Source organism: Ursus maritimus, unplaced genomic scaffold (assembly GCF_017311325.1).
Source record: "Ursus maritimus isolate PB19 unplaced genomic scaffold, ASM1731132v1 scaffold_14, whole genome shotgun sequence".
Classification (NCBI taxonomy): domain Eukaryota; kingdom Metazoa; phylum Chordata; class Mammalia; order Carnivora; family Ursidae; genus Ursus; species Ursus maritimus.
In genome coordinates, this window is record NW_024423786.1 from 7,881,891 (window position 1) to 7,899,442 (window position 17,552).

A 17,552-nucleotide genomic window follows, 5' to 3' on the forward strand; every position below is an offset into this window, starting at 1 on the left:
AAGAAAGAAAGAAAGAAAGAAAGAAAGAAAGAAAGAAAGAAAGAAAGAAAAAGAAAGAAAGGAAAAGAAAACAACTCCCCTAATCTGTTAGAGCCTGGAGCCATCAGCTGGGAGAGAACCAAGTCCCAAGAGGCCACTGAGTGCTCAGTAAGGTAAAGGGGTTATAAAACTGGCCCAGCCCCAGAGGCATAAGCATGTGGGGAAAATCCTGGGCAAGCCCCATTGTGGGCGGGGGGGAATCCCTGCAGAGGCAAACTGTAGAACACTGAGGGTACCTTTGTAAATTACCACGCTTTGGCTTTACTCCTAAAAGGAGAGAGCATTTTCTTCCATAGAGTATTTGGTGGGTAGGCAGGCACCATCCTAGACTTTTGGATTTTATGCTTCCTGAGGGCAGGGGCAGTTTCATTTGCCTCTGAAACCCCAAACACCTAGTGGGATGCTAAGTAAGTGAAAACAGGAGTGATGATTACATGCATGTGTGCATGTGTGCGGCCTGAAGGCTCCTCAGTCTACCTCCCCCCAACCAGAACCCACCACCCAGCTCAGCATGGAGACCACGGAAATATGAGAGACTAACCCTGGTCAAAGCCCAGCAATCCACCAGCTCCCTGTACATGCCCTTACCCGACTTCCCGGCATTCCTGCTGTCTCTGACGTGGAGAGGTATGTGCCTTTCATCCCCACCCAGAGGTCGGGTCTGGGGGAAGGTACCAGCCGGGGAGGGGCTGCCATCTGACTAGCAGAGATGCTCCTCCTGCCGCCCCCTTGCCAGCCTCAAGGACGCATGAGCTGGCACGAAGCCGCCGGCATCCTCTTGAAGTCCTGGGAGATCTAATTACCCAGACAAGGAGAAAGTGTTGAGCAAGTGAGCACCAGGGTTTGGAACGATCAGTTTTTTGACTGCTGCAGTTAACGCGAGGCCAGGCTGCAAAACTGTCCCTCTGATGTTCTGCTGATGGACCCATGAGACCGCTGACTGTTTGATCTGGAACTGCCAGCTTTTCTGTCACCCCCAAAGGCTTTCCTAAATCATCCTAACAATTACCATCTCAGGGAGCCAGCCATACTTCAGGCCTCAGCACAGTAACAAGAAAAGTGCAGCCACAAGATGGGAGTCTAATGGAGCCCCCACCCGAAGCTGGGATGGGTCCCAGCCTTGGGGTTTACTTCTGAGCATGGGGGTGTGGCCTGGAGGACTTGCCCTTTAAATACCACATCCTCCTTTCAGTATGACCACCGTTTTACAGATGAGGAAACTGAGGCACGGTGCACCCAAGGTCACTCACCAACAAGTTGCAGGGGTGACATCAGACTCAGGCCTGCCTGGCCCAAAGCCCTGCTCTTTCAGTGTGTTCCAGATGCCCTTGGATCGTAGATATTTTTTCCTCTGAGACCCTGGGATTGGGAGGCAGAGAAGACCTGGAAAATGAGAGGAGGCTGCATGTGGGAGGCAGGGAGTGGGAAGTGGCCTGAGCAGAGGCTGGGAAGTGGGACCTGAGAGGTGAAGCTAGGGGAGTGAGCAGGGGCTGCCTGTGGAGGTGCACATGGGTGCTTCTAAGGCAGGCAGCTGCTGGGGGCTGAGCACAGGGAGTGGCAGGAGGCCTCATCTCAAGTCATTCTCACCAAGGCCTGCAAGGCAGGTGCTAAATCTTGGCTCTGGCAAGTGAGGAGAAGAGAAGTGGCTCACCCGGTGAGGAGGTGGCAAGGCCACGTTTTGAACCCATACCTGGATGAGGGCCACTGCATCCGTCCTACCCTCCTGGGGGAACCCAAGCCCCAGTCTCCTAGCACAGTGCCCTGCCCCCCACCTCCCTTGGTGCTTTGTTCTGTTCATTTTGGTTATGTGGCTCAGGCCAAATAGAACTCAATGGAATGTGACTTGAGGGTTCATTGGGAACATTTTGTTTCCCCATAAAATTATAAGCTGCTACAAAGATGTATGTTCCTAGTTGCTAGGCAATCAGGTGTGACTTGTGAGAAGTGGGGACTTCTTTTGGACAGAGTGACTGGTCCAACCCCCTTCCCTTTCCACAATCCTCCAAGGCCCACACCCTCCCAGGCAGAATGCCAGGGACTCACTATGAGAGGGACAAAATACAAGATAGACACAAGCAGAAGACAGTGATAATTCCAAGCAAACACTGAATGGGTTCAGCCCAAAAGGAAAAATAAAAAGAAAGTCCTTTTTCCAAAATTTAGGAAAAGTCCTTTGTGACCATAGTAGTGGCCCACACTTTTACTAGCTGCTAAATTAAACCCTGTTCCAAGCACATTAACCTACATGAGGAAGGTTCTATTATAATCCTCATTTTAAAGATAGGAAAACTGAGGCACCTGGGGGTTAGCATGCCCAGCCTGTAAGCAGCTAGGCCATGCAGTCTGGCCCCAAGCCCAGCATCAAAGCAAATGGATGGACGGCCCATCTGAGAGATCAGATTGGGGTTGAAGAGGACAAATAGAACACATGGGAGGTTTACTCAAAAACTGGAATGAATCCATTCAACTCTCAGTGGGGTCCTACTGTGTGCTGGACAATTTGTCTTATACAGAAATGACAAAAAGACCTCCAGTTGGTGGAAAGGGAGTAGAAGCTGATGGACCCAAACAGGCCATTAGACTATTTACCAGAGTGTTGCAGGTGCCATGAGAGAAGAGAAGAAAAACATGCTGGGAAGGATGGCATTGAGGCAGATCCCAAAGGAAAGGTGAAAGACCCAGCCTGGAAAGGAACCAAAGGTGGAAAGAGAGGCATTTCAAGTGTCATTTTATTACACTGGATTGGAATTAATTTTTTAGGTGTCTGTCTCCACCCGACTATGAGCTCCTCAAAGCAGAGGTTGTATGTAATTTATCTTTGTGTCTTTAGGAGAAAATACATATCTGACATTTTCCATGACAGCAATCACAAAATGTTTATTTAACAAATATATGAACAAAAAAGAAAGAAATGAGGAATGAATGAATGAATGAATGAATGAATGAATGAATGAGATTGGTCTTAACTCTCAAACAGGAGATGTTAGATACTTATTTGTTGAGCATTGAGAGCCATTGCAAGTTCCAGCGTGGAGAGTGGGCACTTATGGGAGATCAGAGTAGCATATGTTGTGGGTCAGTGGCCATGGGTCTGGGAGGACAGAAACTCACTAAGGCAGCATTGCAGGAGTAGCCAAGTGAGAGGTGCTGGCAGCCCAAATTCAGATGATGATCTCAAGAGTGAAGAAGAAAGGCCAAATCTAGAAATACCAAGGAGGCTGGTCAGTATGACTGGAAAGAGAAATAGATTTGAAGGAAACAATGAAATTGGTCTTAGACTTGCTGAGTTGGAAACATGGACAAAACAACCAAGTGGGGCTACCTTGTGAGCCCCATGAAATTCTGGCCCAGGGATTGAAAGAGAGAAGACAAGAGAGACATAGCAAATACCACAGTCCTCTACTTCCTGAACCCACATCTGTGGCAGACATCACTCGTCAATCCCAGTGCTCAGACTCCTCACCCTCAACTAGAGGTAGACTCTACTAATCAATCATGGTTGACTTGCAAGATGAAGCCTATTCGTTGCCCCTGTTGGAGGACCAGCAGCCATGTGAGGGGGGCCTTCAGAATGGGCCACTCTCTGACAGTCAGAATAAAAGAGGGAAGGGGGCAATGAAGGAACAGTGATGGGAGAAGTAAGCCTGGGAAGTTAAGGTCAGGGTGTAAACCACTTGAGGTCAAGGTCAGAACCATGACTTTTCCCTCGGTATGCCTGAAACTCTTTTTCAAAGAAAGACTTTAAAGGTTTACGGAGTTTAAACACTTAAACTCTTCAAGAGTTTTTTTTTTAAAGAACTCTTTTTAAGTGCAAGCACCCAGCTGTAATTATTCATTTATTCCAATTAGTGACAAGGCATTCATTCTTATGAATAATAATATTCTTAGAGCACATTCCGTAACTTTCCAGATAAACCTAACTATTCTGAACTGATTTCAGTTTTATTGTTTGGTAAAGACTTTAAGGTGCTTTTCTTCTGCTGTGAGATCTGCGGCCTACCAGCCGTCCATTCTGCCCACACCGGTTTACTGAGCACCTATTATGTGCTGAACTCTGTTCCAGGTAACAGGACAGTCATGTGAACTCCCCATGGAGTTCACAGTCTGGCAAACTAGGGCAACAGCCACCTCAGAGCTGTCTATGGTTTCAGCAGTGGCCAGGCTCGACAACCTTTCTTCCTCTACACTGTCGGCTTAACAATTAGAGAAAGAGAGAGAATGTTCTCCATCTCCTTCCAATTATCAAGAAAGCATCACAGCTGGCCTTCCAGCGTCCATGCCTTCAACCCGGCAAGAGCAGGGACATGGCTGGTCAGCGGAGCAACTGTCTCTTCTCTCCCAGAGAGGGGTGGACTTGCCTCCCAACAGAAATGCCACCGAGGGGTTGACCAGAGACCCGTGGGTCCTCAGGCATCCCAGGAACTGGATCCCTGAAGCCAAATACATGCATCTTGTCCCATGCTGGGAGTCAGCAAAACTTCAGAAACAGCTTACTGAAGGAAGCACTCTCTCTCCCAACACAACAGCCTTCTAAAGAGCGCTCAAAGGGAGGATGTGACCGGGTTCTAGCAAGGGAGGGGAGTAGCCGGCTCCCTGCCAGACAGGAAGGATCTAGCGTATGAAACGAAAGAGACTTTCCTGTCGTGGGCAGCAGTGGGGGTGGCCTTTGTCAAATTATTGGAGAGACAAATGGAGCATCGAAGTAGCAAGAGAACATCCAACAGTGTTAAGCATCAGCATGAATGACAGACACAGGCTGCAAATGCTTACTGTTCCCAAAAGAGACACGCACACACCAGCAGCGAGGAGCAGTGAGCAGCAGCAAGGGCACGGGGCTCGGCGTCTTAGGACTGGGGTTCTCGTCCTGGCTGTGCCACCAATAGCTCAGGTTCCCCCTCCGGAGAGGGCAGACGAGGCTTACTGACCTTACGTAGTTGAAGTCATCCAGCTGGTGACTTTAGGTAATACTTACCAAACGTCCATTCCATGACAAGCACTCTGTGCCACGCATTCCCTCACATAATCCTCTCATCAGCTTCCAGGGTCTGCAGGAGCTCCCATTTTATTACCCACGAGGCCCAGAGAAGGTGAGGGACTCGCCTCAGGCCACACAGCTTAAAAGTGGTACAGCTGGAATCACGGTTAATCACTGGATGCTGTAACCACACAGTGCGAAGCCCAGAGGATCAAAATTAACTGCATGTCCCACGTGCCTCCAGGAGATTTTGAGACAGCTAAGGTAACGGCAGCATGCAGTTAGACCTCCAGCCGGGTGTAGAAGACCCAGGGAGGGTGGGAACTGCCATTTCTGCTCGGCAGTGTTTGACCACTGCTTGGGGGAGTGCTAGCATAGGGGTTCTCACTGCTGCAATTTGCCGAATGAATGAATGATCGAATGAATGAACCCAAACACTGTAGTAGTTCAGAAGAGAACTCAGGCCAGCTTCCCTGGGTTCCAGTCCGGCTCTGCCACTTCCTAGCTGTGTGTAAAATGGGATAACAGTAGCTCCCCCCCAAGGAGTCACTTGGAGGATTAAATGGGCTTATATGTGGCGGAGCAGTTAGCATAGAGCCTGGCACAGGGAGAACACCGAGTGTTGTGATGTGAGGATGAGTGGTTGACCAGAGCGTTTCGTACGTATGTTGCAATCGAGCACGGCCGACAATCCTCCCTCCGTCGGCAAGCACATAGTGTGTACTGTGTCCAGCCCTAACCAAGGACACGAAATGAAATGACACAGGCCTTGCCTTTCAGGAGCTCAAAATTAAGTAACCAGAACAGTCAGTTAAAATACCACGTAATAAGCTGTGTAGAGATAGGAGGCAGTAGCAAGGCGCCATCGGGTCAAAGTGGGGCTGGTCAGCGGTGGCTCCCAGCACCTTTTTCGGGAAGGATGAGAGCCAGCGGGGCAGCCAGGCAGAGAGAGAACGGCACACTGGAGGCAGGGCCAGGGGATAAGAAGTTTGCCACCAGAGTGACATCATCGACAGGGCACCCTGCACCCCACGGGACCCTCCGTGTGTGCCCCACATGCAGCGCTTGTTTATCCCTGGGTAGCAGCCTCCACGAGCAGAGGGGCCCCAGTGCTGACCCAGCAGCCTTAGAAGGCCCCTCATAAAAGATGAACAGCTTCATGAGTCAGTGATACGGTTATAAGAGGAGCGTGCAGGAGGATCTGGGAATTGGCAAGCAACAAGGGCCCTTCCAGAGCCAACCCAAGCCCCTCAGTGGAACGGAAGCGGGGGCCCAGCCAGGTCCCGGCCAGTGACCGGAGGAAGGTCAGCTTGGGGAGCAGACCCCGGGGCATCTCACACACTCTCCATACAGGTCTCACTGACCTGTCCTCTTTGGGGTTCTCCCTAAAGCAGAGTGTGAGTCAAGGATGGGGTGCACGGGGTATATTTGGGAGTGATCCCAGGAGTGAGAGAGGGAGGGGGACAACAGGGAAGAGAGGAGTGCCAACATGAGATCTGCTAGGGGCTGTTTACAGCTTTCACGGGGAGTTACCCTCAGCTTTCTGAGGTCTTCGTGGGTTTTCCGATGGGCTTTGTAGCTGTCACGCCACCATTTTTCTCTTCACCTTTCCCCCATCCCCTGCCCCCAGGATTCTTTCATCCTGAGGGAGAATCTATTTCTAGGGGATGCCTCTTAGTCCTCAAAGAAGCTGCCTTTTTTAACAACAGAGAAGCTGCTGTCACAGAGCTGAAGGCCTCCACCTGCCTGGCTGTGTCTGACATGAGATCTCACCAATGGTTTCCCCAGCTGCCACTTCAGGCCCCTGAGTGGCAAGTGCGAGGGACGCCCCAGGGTGACGCTGGACATGAGTGTTTCCCCAGCAAGTCCCTCTGTGGGGGCTGGCTGGGGACTTCTCCATCCCTCCCATCAGCAACAAGGACGGAGGAGTCCACTGAGGTGATGATAGTGTGGCCTTGGACATAGTGGGGGTGACTTGAGGAGACCCCAAGTGTGTCCCCTGCCCCTCAATCCTCAGCCAGAAAGTGTCTCAGAGCAGGCATTGCTTTGAAGTTATACACTGCCCCATCCTCACCTCCTTTCTCCCCACACAAGTATCTAGGAGTGGCCCTGTGGTCTACTGTGTATCAGACCAGGACAGATGCACTCACTGCCCACATGGAGCTTAGAGTCATCAGGGACTCACACATTAAGAAAAACAAATTACATTATTAATTATTAAAATCATGATAAAAATGAAAGGGATTTTCAGAGACCTATGAGAACTTTCAAAATGGGGTCCCACCTAGGGCCAAGGAGAGGGATAGTTTCAACCAAAAGAAGTGCCGAGGTAGGTGCAGAGGGGGAAAGAGCATTCCAGACAGAGGGAACAGCATGTGCAAAGGCCCTGTGGCAGTAAAGCACTTGTGTTGAAACCACAGAAAAGAGGCTAGTGTCACTGGAGCCTAGTGGTCGGAGGAAACAATGAGTCTTCAGAAGAGAGCAGAGGCCATACTGTACAGGACCTTTCAGATCTTGGCAAGGAGCATGGATCTTCCCCGTGTGCAGTGGAAGCCACTGGAGCATTTTGAGCAAGGGCCTGATATTAACACTATATGTTTATACTTTTGAAACATCCCTCTGGCTGCTGGGTGAAGAATATTGAGAGCGGGAGCAGGGAGACCAGTGAGGCGACTACCAAAGCCATCCAGGAGAGCAGTGATGGTGGCCTAGACCAAAGTGCGGTTCACAGAGGGGAGTGGGCAGATCTGCAACAATGTTTACTTTGGGCGTAGGAGGTCTACTGGGTAGTGTAATAGGGTCAGGGGTGGGAGAGGACCCTGATGGGAGATGAAGACAGGACCCAGAGGGAAAGAGATGACGGGCATCTACATATCGCACCTACTATGTGTCTGGCACGTCAGTCTTGCTACCTCATTTTAATATGCACAGCCAGGCTCTGGGCTAGACACCGCAGCCCATGCAACAGAGGAGGTGAACCGACCCTCAAAGACACACAGGTGTGTGATCTCTCAGTAAATAGTGAAGCCAAGCTTTTAATCCCAGCATATTTGTCCACAAGCCCACTCCAACCAAAAGTTATATGGAAACAAACCTGTATTTTCTTATAGTATGTATTGATTTCCCTTTTATTTTTTTAAGATTTATTTATTTGAGAGAGAGAGAGTTGGGAGGGGCAGAGGGAGAAGAGAATCTTAAGCAGACTCGACATGGGGCTCGATCTCAATGACCCTAAGATCACAACCTGAGCTGAAACCAAGAGTCAGACATTTAACCTACTGTGCCAGCCAGGCGCCCCTGATTTCCCCTTTAAATTAAACTTTGAATTATTCAAATAAATATGAGCACACTCTCCTGCTTAAAATTAATATATTTCATTCAAAAAGAGGGGCCCCTTGACCACTGGAACCAACCATAGTACCTTTTTCCCTCCACAGAGGTTCCACCTTCATGAGTTTGGAGCAGATCCTTGCAGACCTTCAGCTACACATTCACCTATATATGTACCCACAGAAAAATGAGCTATTGTTTTGTTGAGTTTTCTGTTTTACGTATATGGAATCAGACTATACACGTTGCTCTGCAACTTGTTTTTTTCACTTGACAGTTTGTCTCAGCCTTCCATGTTAGTACCTATGACTGCATCTCATTTTTTTAAACTGTTGCATAGTATTTTATGGACTGGTTGTACTGCAGTTGAGCCCATTTGCTTTCCAAAGACAGAAATGCATTTTTCTATACATGTTGTAGCTTTTGAAGGGCTCATGGATTTTTTTTTCCTTTCAAAATATGAGACTTTTATTTATGTTAATGGAGGAATCCAGACCGCAGTGACAACACAAATATTTAGCAACACCCAGCCTGGTGACTAAGTTTTCCCATTTTCCTTCAGGTGCTTGGCATCCCTGGAAGCTATCCCTTGCCCATTGCCAAGTCTCTGTTTATAGCAAAAGGCTGTCTCGAGAGCAACAGGAGAATGGTAGAGTTGTTGGCTTCGATTTCCGTGCCACGTCCTGAAGCAGGCAGCCTGGCACAGTAGGGAAAGGGTACCACTGCGGAGCCTCAAAGATCAGGATTCAAATCCCAGCTTTAGCTCTGTGACCCTGGACAAGGTACTTTACCTCTCTGAGCCTCAGTTTGTCCAACGATAAAATGGATAGAACCCATAGAATAGCCAGGAGAATTAAATGCAAGGCACATGTATAAAGTAATGATCACATAAGAACACATACATGGGCTCAGTCTGCAGTCCCAGTGTAGTGGGGAGAATGGGGTGCAGGGAGCCCCTCTATCACTGAAGGGGTCACTCGAGATCACTGAACAATAAGAAGGCATGAATACTCTGCCACTCTGGCAATGTCACGTGGGGGTGGCATTTGAGTTCAAAGGGAAGAAAGGGATATTCTGGCCTAATTCTCCGCATCGGCTGTGTGCCTGGCATTTCCCACATGGCTTCTCCTTTTAACCTCACCCCAACGGACAGAGCTAGGTTATCCCTCTGCACCAGTTTGCGGGCGAGGAAACTGAGGCTCAGAGAGAGGGTGCCATTTGTCCCAGGTCTCAATAAGTGGTCACGACTGGCCCTCTGCACCTTCATCCTCCTGACCCAGGAGGCTGCAGGCAGCCGCTGTGCAGAGCGCCCCCTCCTGGAGGGATAGAGAAGCTCCTCTCATGATGAGCTCTCCTATGTCTATGTTCAACTGTCAAGACCCTGTCAAAGAAAAAGAGAAAAATGGCTTTTCTGGCCTCCATTTTTCCAAGGGGATGAGCTAAAAGCTTCTCAAAGGTAACCTTAGGGTGACCAATCTCTTAAATGAGATTGACACAGAGAGAGAATATGAAATGGCCACCATTTTGGGGTGTGCAATAAAGCTCGGTTCTTTGAAGCTCAACATTCCTTTGAGTAAAATAAGCATCCCCTCCCTTGGTGAAAAAGGCCTGCGCTGGGACTCAGGAGTCCTGTGCAGTGCTGCAGCTGAATCACCCTGTATCTGGGCCAGGGCACTTCCCTGTCTCTGGGCCTTAGTTTCCTTCATCCTCAAATGGGAGGGCGAGACTGGCTGGCCACAGACTTGTCCTGCTGCAACAGCAGGAGAAGCCAGGGGAGGGGACTGGGGGAACCTTAGGGATAGGGTTGCCAGATTTAACAAAGAAAACTACAGGACGTCCAGTTACATTTGAATTTCAGATGAACAAAAAATAATTAATGCTTTTATTAATAGCGTGTCCCAAAAATTATACGAGATAGAACTTATCCTAAAAAAAAATATTTGCTGTTTATCTGAAATTCACATTTAACTGGGGGTCCTGTATTTTACTGGCAACCCTACTCAAGGTTCATAGCTTCAATGTGAGCCCCTGGCCACCCACCTCCCAACCAGATCCCCACCACCCATTCCCATACCCCCCCCATCCCCACTGCCCTGCCCAGATAGATATTCTGGAGCCGTAGCTGAGAGGTGTTACAGGTGTAATAATTCCTATAGTGGAGAAGAGGGGTGGAAACATGGCCTGACAGGGAAAAGACAGCTGGTGAATTTAAATCAGTGAAGTTTGTGTCCACATGCGTGTCAAGCTGGTTAGAGGGACAGTGTCTGGGGTGCCCTTCCGTGTCGCGTCCACGTGTGTGCACACAAATGAGTGGACATTGCATCGTGTGTTCTGGAGAAAGTGGCCAGTGCTGTGGCTGTGCGTGTTCACAGCTGCTGTCAAATGCTGCCTCCACAGTTGTGGCCGCATGTCTGGCCTGTGTGTGAGCCCATGGACTGGTAAACACTGCCTGCACATCACCACCCACAATCATTAGAGACCCTGTGTCTGGAGAAGACCCCACCTGGGGCCATGACATATCAGAGAGACGCCCCTCACCCTGCACCTGTCCGTCAGGAACCCAGGCATCATGCACATGCCCGCCACACACACTGGAAACTAGCCATCAGATCCATTCGAAGCTCACAGCGCCTGCCCAGACAGAAACAGATGCAGACCATGGGCTGCCCGCGGTACGGGCTGTGGTTCTGCAGAGGGGTTGGTGAGCCCGGGCTTGTCAAGAGGCTCTTACAGATGGCATGTGGCTGCTCATGTGTTCAGGGTTCCCTGGACAGCCTCAGCACCCACATCCCCACGCCAGGGCCCCAGAGAGGCAGGAGAGGGAGGGAAGTTTCCGAAAGGTCTACTATGCCAGGCACCAACAGCCTCCTCTAGGGGGTGCTGGAATCAGAATCTAGAAGACAGTGGTAGCAAAGGATGGGTCTCAGTCGGCCTTGGACCTCAGGTCCAAAACCTGGCGCAGGAGGGATGTCCAGTAAGTGTTTAGTGAATGACTGGGTGACAAACGCTTTCAGGGAAGGACAAGAAGGATAGATTGCTCTTGTTGGGTAAATCAAGGAAGGCTTTCAAGAGGTAGTAGTAAACTTTCATCTGGGTCTCAGAAGACTGAATAGCTCAACAGAGGGGAGGGGTGGGCCCCCTGGGCTAGGAGCCAGATGAGCCAAGACACAGACAAACACCAGCAAATGCCAGACGTGTCTCGGAGCTTGGCAACAGCGTGGGGTAAACACAGCAGGACTGAGAGTGCGGCGGGAGGAGTCCTTTGGGACAAGCTCAGAGAGGCCGCCATGAGCACAGGAGTTGGTCACAGTCTTGAATGGGGAGCCATGGAAGGTTGTATAGCAGGGCAGGGCGACCTTGAGCATGAGCTCCTGGTCTCATCTCTTATTCTGGTCTCCTTTCTCTCCTCACCTTGTTTCTAGTTTCTCTCCAAGCTCCTTCAGCCACCAGCAGGGAACAGAGGGTCTGACTATGGCCTCCATGAACCCCTCGGCTTCAAGTCTGGGTCTCAGCCTCTCAAGCCACAGCGCGAATTCCTGCCTCTGCCGCCTCAAGGCAGGTTGTGAGCCTGACATGCATGTGTAGCTTTCAGGGAGAGAGACCAGCCCTGAGGGAGCTGGCACCCCCTGCTGAAGAAAGGGAAAGATAGACAAGGCGGGTCCAGGCTCTGTCCCCCACCTGCTGTGTGACATGGACAAGCCACTGCCCTCTCAGAGCCTCGACGGAAACCCCCACGTGCCAGGGCTGTTGGTGAGGCTCAAGCGTGGTGCGTGCCTAAAGCCCCCAGCTTGTTACGCCCTCTCCTCCCTCTCCCCCTCTTTAGCCTGTCCCCGGAGGAGGGCTGTCACCACGCCCATGCCCGGGACCGCTCCCGAGTAGCTGAGTCAGTAGGTCTGGGTGGGCCTCAGAATTTGCATTTCTCACGTGTTCCCAGGTGATGCCAAAGCTGCTGGTCTGGGGACCACTAAGTCCTCTACCCAGCTCTCCCAAGGCCCAGGCCACGCCCCCGCCCGTTTCAGTCAGAATCGCTAGGTTTGGGGCCCAGACATCAATATGTTTTTAACGCTCCCTGGTGACGCCGACGTACCGCCAGATTGGGAGCTAGTGGCTTGCAGCGACAGTAGCAGGTACTGCTTATCAAGCCTTTACCCCGAGCCAGGTGCCCGTGCAACCAAGCACATTCGGTGGGTTCCCTCCCCGCGGTGACTGGGTGAGGTGGGTGCTGTCCTCAGTCCCAAGTTGCATACCAGGAACTTGCAACTAAGGCCCAGAGAGGGAAGGTCACCTGCCCAAGGTCACAGAGCTGGGACTAGTCTTAAGCAAGGCTCAAAGTTAGATCTTTCCTACCATTTCACCATTCTGTCTTGAACCTTGTGAATTCCCCAACATCCCAGCAGGGATGCCTTTGTAAGCGGCCCACTCTCCCTGGCCTCTGACAGGGTGGGAGCATGTGGACTCCCCCTCTTACGTGAAGCCCCGGGCCACTCACCTACGCACGGACACACAGCCGCACCCTTGAGTGCGCACGCACCTGCCCAGACAGCCTCTCTCAGCGACTAAGTCACACACCTGCTTTCTGGGTGCATCCCCTAGTTTGCAACCTTTCTGTTTTTTTCGTAAGGGCCATGAAGCCATCTTTGGCCCTCCTAGGGAAGCACTCGCAATTTGTTTCATCTGAAATTTCCTTAGCACCCCAGAGCTGACAGGATCAGGCTGGTGTGAGCCAATGACTTATGTTGGCTTATTCAGATAAGGTCCCTGTGGGGCATTTGTTCTGAACAGACAGCCCACCCCTAACTAGATCAGGCTGAAGCAGGGCGAGTGTGACCCCTAGGCTCTGTGGCAAGGGGCCTGACTCAGTTGCCTTCCCAGCAGAAGGACTCTGCCTCAGTGTACATACCTGTGTAATGGGTGATCGCAATAGAGGAAGAACTTCACAGTTCACAAAGCATTGTCGGAGTCTTGGTTCTGTTTGATCCTCAAGCGAAACAACATGAGGGCCCCCCAGAGAGGGTGACTAAGTAAAGATGCGTCCAAACCAAGTCTCGGGACGTAGGCAGGGGTGTGGCGTGGCTGCAGTGGTAGGTCCAATCTCACACAGTAGCAATGCTGACAGAAACATCCAGGAAGCACATTCCAGGCCCAGAGGAACAGTGGTAGTGGTAGTGTGGTAGTTTGTGGTAGTTAGTGGTAGTGTGGTAGTTAGTGGTAGCATGGTAGTTAGTGGTAGCATGGTAGTTTGTGGTAGCATGGTAGGTAGTACTAGTGTGGTAGTTGGTGTTAGTGTGGTAGTTAGTGGTAGCGTGGTAGTTAGCAGTAGTGTGGTAGTTAGTGGTAGTGTGGTAGTTGATGGTAGTGTGGTAGTTGGTGGTAGCATGGTAGTTGGTGGTAGTGTGGTAGTTAGTGGCAGTTAGTGGTAGCGTGGTAGTGGTAGTGTGGTAATTGGTGGTAGCATGGTAATTAGTGGTAGCGTGGTAGTTAGTGGTAGCGTGGTAGTTAGTGGTAGCATGGTAGTTAGTGGTAGTTAGTGGTAGTGTGGTAGTTAGTGGTAACAACTGCATCTATGATTTATGAGGGCCAGTAAGTGCCAAGCACCATCATCTGGGGGAGCAGTTTGTTTTTGCACCAGCACCGAACAGCAGATGGAAAGTAACTTTTTACTTGAAATCATGTGCTCAGACAGCAGGCAGGCAGGTTCACTCAGCCAGACAATGCTCCCCTCCCCCAAATATCAGCCAAACGCAGTGGGCAGGGTCCATTATGGCTCCTAGCTGGGGTTGAAAACATTCTCTAATGCTCCTTTGCTGGGAACAGGGATGCTCAGCTTTGTGGGGGGGTCTCAGAGCAGGGAAGAAGAGGTCAGAGGTCATCCGGATGGCTCGGAGCACTCACCCAGAGGCCCCTACTCTTGACAGAGCCTACCCTGTTGGCATAGGGTGCCTTGTTTCAAAGCCCCACACACAGGAAGAGCAGAGCCCTGCTCCCAGTTACCAGGCCCAAAAGTCAGTCATATTATATGCCCCGTTCCATCATCTTGCTCCTTCATTCTGACCTCTCACTCAGTCCCTGCACCTGTACCTACCTCAACGCCCCCTTTTTTATCCTGATGAACTATTCGTGTCCTACTTCCAAAGCAGCTTGTAAAAGTCTGTCTCATACAAAAAGATTTTAAGTGACTGAAGTGAGGAAATGCAGACAAAGGGAAGAAAGGAGGACTAAGATGATGATTTACAGGCATGACACATGCCCCTGAGTCCTCCATGCAGCTCCAAGAGGCGAACTGCAGATTCACTGCTGAGCTACCAGGCAGGCCAGGGGAAGAGGGCAACAAGATGAGTGCCATGGTCTGAAGTCTTCATTAGATAACCCGCACACCCTCACCCCAAGGCCTGCATGATGATGACCCCGTGTGGCACCAAACAGATGTGTTCTTTTCCATGGAGACCATCTGCCCCCTCTCTTGAGGGGCACACCGGGAATGCTCCAGCCACATCAGCCTTTTCCAAGCCCTTTGGGGTTTCTTCTGCCTTTGTCAACCCCTCTTCCCCCATCCAAACCCTTTCACCTGATAACCCCACTCCTTCTTCTGAGCTCAGCCAATTACACTTCCTCCAGGAAAACCCTCCTGGCACAGTGGTCTTCCTCACGGCAGTATCCCCAACATGTAGCGCAACGTTTGGCTTAGAGTAGGTGCTCCATAAGTACTTGTTGATTGACTAAATAAGCAAGTGGATGATTGGATGCACACTATCTAATAGGATCCTGTCTACTTTCTCTATCTTGAGAGGGGTTGAATAGGGGTGGGGGGAACTTAGGCCTCTTTTAGGTAAGAGGATCCCGAGTCCCTGGGGGCCTGGCATCTAGGGAAAAGGACACCAGGGCGGGTTGGCCAGCCTCTTGATGCACTCTCCCTTCCCTCCCTCCCTAGACATCCATCTACTTCAGCCCACCTGTGAGAAAGTGCTGCCTTCTAAGGAAACCAGGACCCCTCTCTGTGCTTTCTCTTCCTGGTCCCCAGGTCTGCACTCTGCGTCCAGACAATGCCAAGGCTTCCTCTACCCCTGAAAGAACTTCAGCTGGTGCTCACTGTCCCCCTGAGCTTTCCTTAACAGGAAACATGTCCCCAGAGCCAACATGAGGCTGGTGTTGGGGTCAGAGAGCTCTCGGTCACAAGTTCCAGCTCCCTGGCGTCCATGTACAGATCCTCACTGAGCCACACATTGGGATTTTTATGTGGAATCACCTGAGTTTTTAATGTTTGCAACAAATTATCATTCTGTTAACACTGTGCAGGTGTGTAACTGACCAAACAAGTCCTCTCTGATGGCCTGAGGCTGCTATTTGCGGCACTCAGGGCTGGGTCCGAGAGAACTAAGAAGAGAAAGGCATTCCAAGCAGAGGAATGAGGACTGCAGGGGCAAGGGCTCAGAGGCTGGGGAAAAATCCAGTTGTGTCCAGGACAACTGGATACAGAAGAAGTTTGGGGCAAAGAGTCTTCAAATAGCCAATGATAGCAAGTTGCCATTACAACAAATAATTCCTGTACAACCAAAGACTCCCATGCTCGGCACTTAGCTTTCTCCTGTTACGTGACTAATAGCATATACAAATTCCGATTCTGATAGAAGAATTTGCACAAATGCAGGAGATTTTTTACCATGAAGGCACAACCTTTATGCCTGTACAACTTACAGAGAACTTTTGCACACATTCCTCTGTGTATGGCTTACCACCGTCTAGGGGTTATTTTGCTCCCATTTTACTGATGAGGAGACAGAGTCTCCTAGGGATGAAATAACTGGCCCGGTTCATCCACAAACCTGACTCCTCACTCAGTGCTCTGTTGTCTGCCCCTTGTGCAAAAAGAGATTCACATTGGAAATCCACAACCCCACACAGCTTCTGATATCAATTCCTCAGCACTGTGTTTCTGAATTTTCAAGGCCTTGCTGGATTTGTCAAATGATATTTGACACAGAATGTTAATTTTTAATATGCTAAATGGTGAGATGCTCTGTAATCTAAATTGAATCTCCAACACCATTCATCTCTCACATCACCTTCTGTTGTCTCTGCTCCCCAAAATAGGCATGTTAATTTTCAGCCAGATGGGGAGACTACACGATTCCACTCCTTGGAGGGATGTGATAGGTGGATTGGACAGTGGGATGTCCCGCCTGTAGGTCTTCAAAACCAGTATCTTTGGATACAAGGTATCAGAGCCACCAGCCTTCAGTCAGGCCAATCCTTCGTGTCACATGTGGGGAAACTGAGGCCTAAAGAGAATAAGTGGCTCATCTGCACTCATATGGCCCTTCCGCTGTTCCTGCGCTCACCTTGACCATCTCCTCCCCATCTTACTGAAGTCCCACCTGTCCAAAGTCTTCCTCCTCTGGGAGGTCATGATTACCACCCACACCATCTGATACTGGATGATAACGCAGTGTCCTCACCCACACAGCACTGGGCACCTCACACGAGCCATCCTGCGGAAGTCTCGCCCAGCCCCGTGAAGTAGGCCCTGCTGCTCCTTGCAATTTACAGATGGGGAAACTGAGGCACTCAGAGCCAGGATTTGGACCCGTGACATCTGCATTCAAACCCCACCTGAGTTCTTGGGGCTTGGTAGCCCCAGCTCCAGCTCAGCCCACCTTCCCCTGAGAGGAAGAGGGTGAACAAGACATCACAGCCACCATCTGTCACCTCAGTCATCCCATGTGAACCTCAACACCCAAGGTTCCCATCTTGGGTTTATACACTGCGGTATTTGTTAATGGAGAAACTGCCTAGCACTTTCTAAGTGAGACTGGCCCTACAGAACACGCAAATATTTTTATTCTGTGAGCTGTTATTTCTGAAAAACAGAGGGGATCTCAGAACCTGTGGGAAGCAGGGCAGAGTGTGGCTGCTGGGGAGGGGGAAGCCCAGGAAATAGGAGGAAGAGACAGAGAGGCTGTTCTGCTCTGGCCCCTCCACACTCCTGTCTGTTCTCCAACCCAAAGCCTAAGGGTCCTACACCAGCAACCCCAGGGCTGAATCTAGCTCACAGCTATGTTGTATTTGGCCCCGGACTATTTCTAATGGGGAGATTTGACATCGAATTCCAGGTGTCCAGCTTCTCCTGGAAGACTGACAGATCTCCACACTGGGTCCACATTCTCCCACAGAACTTAAGAAATAGCTGCCCCCTTTAGAGGGGCTGAGATTC

General features: G+C 50.5%; 1 protein-coding gene across 11 annotated transcripts in view; it reads left to right on the forward strand.

Annotated features, from left to right (window-relative positions):
* ATP2B2 (ATPase plasma membrane Ca2+ transporting 2) overlaps positions 1-17,552 on the forward strand; it is a 116,612-nt gene that overhangs the window by 16,715 nt on the left and 82,345 nt on the right. Inside the window, exon 2 of one of the 11 annotated variants that reach the window (XM_040628460.1) lies at positions 3,667-3,690. The exons of the other annotated variants lie outside the window; for them this stretch is intronic. Within the exon in view, the coding sequence (XP_040484394.1) occupies positions 3,667-3,690 (24 nt within the window). The remainder of the gene's footprint in view (positions 1-3,666; positions 3,691-17,552) is intronic. 11 annotated transcript variants of the gene reach the window in all.